Source organism: Haematobia irritans, chromosome 3, assembly GCF_050003625.1.
Source record: "Haematobia irritans isolate KBUSLIRL chromosome 3, ASM5000362v1, whole genome shotgun sequence".
NCBI lineage: Eukaryota > Metazoa > Arthropoda > Insecta > Diptera > Muscidae > Haematobia > Haematobia irritans.
Window position 1 is genome coordinate 26,349,354 of NC_134399.1, and position 7,413 is coordinate 26,356,766.

At 34.6% G+C, this 7,413-nt stretch overlaps 1 protein-coding gene across 1 annotated transcript; it reads left to right on the forward strand.

The window, feature by feature from the left end:
- The first annotated feature begins 5,664 nt into the window (after positions 1-5,664).
- On the forward strand, positions 5,665-6,625 carry Obp19c (Odorant-binding protein 19c). Its single transcript, XM_075300762.1, has 3 exons — positions 5,665-5,823; positions 5,886-6,170; positions 6,236-6,625. Exons 1-3 carry the CDS (start codon positions 5,758-5,760, stop codon positions 6,449-6,451), a joined length of 567 nt encoding a protein of 188 aa, XP_075156877.1. The 5' UTR covers positions 5,665-5,757; the 3' UTR covers positions 6,452-6,625.
- Positions 6,626-7,413: the final 788 nt, after the last annotated feature.

Below are 7,413 nucleotides of genomic sequence, written 5' to 3' on the forward strand. Positions count from 1 at the left end.
ATAGGTATGTTCCTACCTATCTGGTATGCTGCCTGATCTAGAGGCTCTCTTTTATAACGTTGAATCTCGCGCTCTAGAAGGTGAAGATCAACCCCTACATTCCTGGGTGAAGGTTGCCTATCCACAAGATAGTGATTTGGGTGACAACTTCGATAGTAACCCAAGAGGTACTGCTTTGACAACATGTAGTTGTGTCGACGCACTGGGATGATCGTGGTCTCCGCATAAAGGTGATCCATGGGTGTACTGCGGAGACATCCTGTTGCAGTTCTAAGGGCAGCATTCTGACAGGTCTGTTTGTTATTCCACTGCGTGTCGCTCGTTTGAGGCGTCCATACTGGCGCTGCATAGTTTACCACTGACCGTCCTATTGCCTTATATCTCAACAAGGTTTCTTTGTCCGCAGCCCAAGTGCTGCCGGCAAGCGACTTGAGGACCTTGTTCCTACCGCGGAGCTTATCACAAATTGCAATGGCATGGGCAGATGACTTAAAAAGGCTGTCGAATGTGACCCCGAGAATCTTGGGGTAATTTGTGGTCGGAATTATTTCGCCGTCGACTCTGACATTCAACCGCCTGCGTACTTCCGCCGTCCATGTAGTGAATAGTGTAGATGAGGATTTGGTGGGAGATATCCTCAAACTTCTTGCAGCGAAATTACTGGTAAAGATCAACGAGGTAGACGTTCAATCGATCGCATATGTCATCAACAATGGGCCCGGATTCCATGATTGTACAATCGTCCGCATATGATACAATCACGACGCCGTCAGAAGGGGGTGGAATCGAGGACAGGTAGAGATTAAACAATGTTTAACTCCAGGGGGTTTTGACTTCTTGTTCCTCAATTCCACGTACGACTGGAGTCCGCACAGATAATTCAGAACCCAACGCTTGGTTCCTGCCGGTAGGGACATATTTTCATATCCTCGAATAGTGTGGCATAGTTGACCGTATCAAATGCCTTCGATGGGTCAAGCGCCACGAGGACCGTCCTATGACACGGTTTGGGCTATTGAGTCACATACTAATGTGTGCTGAAATGGCATGCAAGGCTGTCGTCGTGCTATGTACCTTACGGAAGGCAAGGCAGGGGAGGGGTTGTGCCCCAAGTGTCTTGGCTACTGGCGAGAGAAGGGATATCGGTCTGTACGATTCACCTTTACTCGAATCTTCGCGCGGCTTCAATAGTGGAATCACCCATCTTCCAGACATCGGGTATAATGAGTGATTCCAAGGACAAATTGAGGAGTCTGGTCAAGTACTCAACTCCCAGTATTCCCAGATACTTCAGCATTAGCATTGAAATTCCGTCGGGGCCCAGCACTTTGGATGGTATCGCGCTGTTGATGACATTGGTAACTTCGGCTGTGGTAAATTGTGGTGTGTCATCGGCTCGGAGACCATGTATGCGAAGAGTGGCTCTCCTTTTCGCTCTATCACTCTCGGGATGCACGACAAACTCTCGGTTTAAAGTCTGGCGCATCTCTCCGGATCAGTCACCGTCACGCCGCCAAAGGTGACTGCGATCCCATCATCCCTTGTGGTGGGGTTCGAGTGGGCTCTCACTGTTGACCACAACTTACCAGTCGACGCCGAATGGAAAAATAAAATTTTGCTACGATTGAATTTTAAGCTGTTTTTTGTTCGAAACTGGGGTTAAACTACGTGGATGGTGTAAACGAACGAATGGCCCAATTTAAATATTTTGTGTAGATATTGGTGGGGATTTTTGAAGTAAAACAAAAAATAAATTTGAGCAAATTAAAAATTTTAAAAGATTTTGGTTTTTTTCTAACCAAATAGGATAATTTACAAAGGACGTCAATCTCAATTTTGTTCTCATGCTTTTTTTGGGTTAATTATAGAGCATATTATTGAACAAAAAAAAACTAAATTCTTCTATTTTGATTTTTAAAATATTGCTAATTTTGAAAAAGTAGCGTTATTTTTGGTTAAAGTTTGTAAAACAGGTGCAAATATAAATGTTTTCCCTTTTTGGTCATCTTAAAGGTACTTTGAGGACTTGTAACAAAAAAAATTATCTCTAAATTTCATTTCTTGTTTTTATATTTTATAATTGTTGTTAGTATTAAATTCATAAAATAAAATTTTGTTAATTTTGAAAATGTAGCGTTATTTTAGCAAAAGTTTGTAAAACAGGTGAAAATTTAATTTTTCTCCTTTTTGGCAATCTTAGTGGCACTTTGTGGTTTTTTATGTGCAAAATTTCACGTAAATCCAAGTAAAACTATGGCCTCTGTGGACATATAGTTGCATGTCGGGCGAAAGATATATATGAGAGCTATACCTAAATCTGAACTGATTTGACCGTTATTCTGCAAAATTTACGAGAATCACAAAACATAAGAATTTACGAAATTTGAGAAAGATATGTTGATAAATACGTCCATTGTGACCCGATTTTAAATATATATGGCAGCTATATGTAAATCTGAACCGATTTGTTCCAAAATCAATAGGGATCATCTTTGAACCGAAAAAAGACCTTATTCCAAATTTGAAAACGATCCAACTAATACTGTGTGCTGGACTTTGCACACAAAAATACAACGACAGACGACAGACGGATGGACAGACGACAGGCAGGCGGACATCGCTAAATCGTTCAGAATTTAATTCAAAGACGATTGGTATACTAAAAGATGGGTCTATGACGGCTCCTTCTGAGCGTTACATACAAATGCACAAACTTATTATACTCTGTACCACAGTATTGGTGAAGGGTATAGAAATCGCTACAATGGCTCGAAACTGGAATGTCAGCTCCATACACGTTGTCTTTGACAAAATGTTCTATAGAAATAAAATCTTGACAAAATGTTCTATAGGAATAAAATTTTGACAAAATGTTCTATAGAAATACAATTTTGACAACATTTTCTATAGAAATGAAATTTTGACAAAATTTTCTATAGAAATACAATTTTGACAAAATTTTCTATAGAAGTACAATTTTGACAACTTTTTCTATAGAAGTAAGGTTAGGTTAGGTTAGGTGGCAGCCCGATGTAACATATCAGGCTCACTTAGACTATTCAGTCCATTGTGATACCACATTGGTGAACTTCTCTCTTACACCCAAAAAAAAAGTGAACCCACCGTGGAAGCAAATGTAGGTTTATTTTAGAAAATTTTAACTAAAATAGTTTTCTAATTGCAACATGTTACAAATAAGTTAATACTTTTTGTCAAATTGAAGAAAATTTATTAAAAAAATTAATATTTTTCTCTTGTTTAAGAAAATTTCATTCATTTTCACAAGAAAAATTGGATTTAAAAATTGTTAAAATGTCTTTAGCGCTATACGAAGTTCATGACAGGTACAATTTTAGTAAAATTTACTCATTTGAGAGACTTATGAACTCAATTTAAGCAAACTTCTGCCATTTTAGGAAAATATGAACTATTTTATTATACCCTTCACCACTACTGTGGTACAGGGTATAATAAGTTTGTGCATTTGTTTTTTAGTAAAATTGTGAATTATATTTGTATACAACTTTTTTCTTATTTTTAGTTTACGTCATTAAAGTTAGCAAACAATTATTCAAATAAGGAACATTTACTCATATTGTGCAAAATTTAACTAAAATCAACTAATCTTCATGAACTAAAATAAAGTTCAGTTGGCATTAGAGCCCCTTTTTTCTGGGTGTTCCACATTGCAGTGAAACAACTTTGAGAAGCTTTGAAACCCTCAAAAATGTCACCAGCATTACTGAGGTGGGATAATCCACCGCTGAAAAACTTTTTGGTGTTCGGGAATCGAACCCACAACCTTGTGTATGCAATGCAGGAATCGAACCCACAACCTTGTGTATGCAATGCGGGCATGCTAACCATTGCACCACGGTGGCTCTCTAAGTAAAAATTTGACAAAATTTTCTTTAAATTCAATATTTCAATTTTCGTGGTAGGTCATAGTATCAAAGTTTCATGGTGAGTAAGTTCTTCTTTTTTTCCCCTTTTGGCGCAAGTTAAAATCGCTAAAACATTTAAAATTCTACACATTTACAATCCAAGGGGATAGGCTCCGGAGGTCAAATCTGATGATCGGTTTATATAGGGGCTATATATAATTATTGACCGATGTGGACCAATTTTTGCATAGTTGTTAGAGACCATATATAAAGACCATGTATCAAATTTCAGCCGGATTGGATGAAATTTGCTTCTCTTTGAGGTTCCGAAAGCCAAATCGGGGGATCGGTTTATATGGGGGCTATATATAATTATGGACCGAAGTGGACCAATTTTTGCATGGTTATTAGAGACCATACACACAAAAAAATTTTCAATCACGAAATCACGATTCAATCACGAAATTAATTGATCCAATTAATTTTTTAATTGAAATGTCTTCAATCACGAAAATGATAGTATCAATCACAGTTTTAATTGGGCATAGAAAAAATCTTGATTAAAAAATTAATTGATTTCATTACCAAATTTCAATTAATTTTTTAATTGATTCAATTAAAAATTTAATTGATGTTGATTGAAAAACTCAATTAATTTATTAATTAAAAAAAGGTAACTATTTTCAATTACCTTTTGAATTGGCTTAGAATTTTTATTTGGATTAACAATTGATTGTTTGAAAAAAAATTTTAATTAAAAATTAAAAAAAATGTTAATCACTTTTTTAACTGACTTAGTCTTCCGAATATGATTAAAAGTTTATTGTATCAATTAACTTTTTAATTAAAAATTTTAAAATTTTCAATCATTGACTTAATTAACTTAATGTTTCTATCTTGATTAAAAAGTTAATTGTACCAATTAATTTATTAATTGAAAAAAATTCAACTTCAATTAACTTTTTAATTGGAAATATTTTGGTGATATTTTTTTCTGTGTATACTAACACTATGTACCAAATTTCAGCAGGATCGGATGAAATTTGCTTCTCTTAGAGGGTCTGCAAGCCAAATTTGGGGGTTCGTTTATATGGGGGCTATACGTAAAAGTGGACCGATATGGCCCATTTGCAATACCATCCGACCTACATCAATAACAACTACTTGTGCCAAGTTTCAAGTCGATAGCTTGTTTCGTTCGGAAGTTAGCGTGATTTCAACAGACAGACGGACGGACGGACGGACATGCTCAGATCGACTCAGAATTTCACCACGACCCAGAATATATATACTTTATGGGGTCTTAGAGCAATATTTCGATGTGTTACAAACGGAATGACAAAGTTAATATACCCCCCATCCTATGGTGGAGGGTATAATAAATAAGTATAAATAACATAAGTTGTGTTGCTTCTTCAAAATATCGTGATTTTGGAAAAGCCGCATCTTTGGCCTGGAATTAATACCATAATCCTTAAATGGATTCAAGCAATATATTTTTGTGTGCATGCTTAAACTAAAATCATTTTACTATGGATGTGACTCTAAAAAGATAATTTAAAACGGAAGCTGAATATCTATGCATATAGAAATTGGGTTTAATATCAATTTCGATATCTCCAACACGTTCATTTGTTTTTTTTCTTTTATTTACTTCACTATTCTCTTAATTTCACATTGACATTGAACAAGGTTATAAACAATTTTTCAGAAAGTCTATCTTAGGTCTGCATCAGATACCTCGAAATTGTAACATCAGCATAATTTTTGCATATAAATAGCATGCATGATGGGTCATGGGCTAAGACAGTATCTGAGTTTATTCAACTGATTAGCAGCACTGCATCTGCAGAGAAAACAACGGACGGACAATATGAAGTGCTTTGCCTTAGTGATTTTCGTGGTGATGGCCTACATTACAATGGGCCATTCAAAAAGCGTAAGTAATAGGATCAACTTTTCTACGAGAGAGGATGATAAAATTTTGCAAAATCATTTCAGCTTAAGGGAATCTATGCCAATGGTGTGAGTGATTACAAAGGCCAACGTAAACCTTTGGTTAGTCCTATGGCAAATGGTATACATGAAACTTCATACACCAGATCAAAACGTGAAATACCACAAGCCATACAGGATTTACAGGACCTCTTGACCAACTCTAAACGAAAATGTATTAAGAAGCTTAATATTAGTCCGTCCATTGCTAATAAGGCTTTAATGTTTGAAGAAAATCCCACCGAAAAGGAGAAATGCTTGATGGCTTGCATTCTTCAGGAATCGAACTTGGTAATAATTCATGATTAATCTGACTGCAGAACTTTTTAGACCTATTGCTCCCTGTTTTGTTTTAGATGGAAAAAGATAGCAGCCGCCTATCCATTCCAGCAATAACTCGCATTGCTGCTGATGTATCCAATAACAATGCCTTAGTCATTTCGGTGGCTCAAGCTGCAGCCATGAACTGCAATAACATGATCAAAACAGATCGTCCTTGTGAAGCAGCTGCCCAAATCAATAGATGCATTAGTGGTGCCATGAAAACCAATAAATTAAAACTTGTCTATTAAAATTAATTCGACTGCATTATCAATACACAAATAATTCCCTTATATTGTATTGAAACATTTTTTTGTATTATTTTTTTTATATTATATAAAATATAGTTTCCTATCAGATCGATCGTATTATAACCATTATCATATATCCGAAATAAATTACATCACATTTTTATAAACAGAAAATTTTTGGTTTTTATCAAATATTGGTTCGTTTTTTTGTTTTCAATATTCTATAATTTACACCAATGGTTAACATATCTTTAGCTTAATGTGTAAAGGTGCTAAGTCAACCTTTTACAAAAAAATGGATTAAGTTGCAGATCGACAGATAAATCAAAAATACATAGTTTACCAAAAACAAAAAACAAAATACATTAAATATCTCGTTAGCTTAATGTGTAAAAGTGCTAAGTCAACCTTTTACAAAAAAATGGATTAATATGGAGATCGACATATAAATCAAAAATACATAGTTTACCAAAAAAAATATATTAAATATCTGTTTTTATCTCTGTTTGGTAATGATGTGTAAAAGTGCTAAGTCAGCACCTGTTAAAATACACGTGCTAAATCAAATTTTAGATTGAGTAGGCTTTGCTAAAAAAATTTAATAGCAATTTTTTGTGTGCAATTCTGCGGAAAGTTTACTATTTGTATTGAAAGCATTTATGGTAACTACATTTACAGTTTTTCGAAAATAGGTTTATTTTACAATAATTTTTTACAATTTATTAAGTTTTTTGTCTTTCCTGTAAAATTTTGAAAATTTGACTTAGCACTTTTACACATTAAGCTAACGATATTCGATTTTTAATAAAAATTGTATCTACACGGATGAAAAAGACTGTTTTTCATATGTTTGGCTATAAACATTATATGTTTGCAACACAAATTTTTAAACACAATATTTTTGAGTGCAAGCATATAATGTTCATAAACTAGCATAACATGTTTGGGACATATATGTTAAT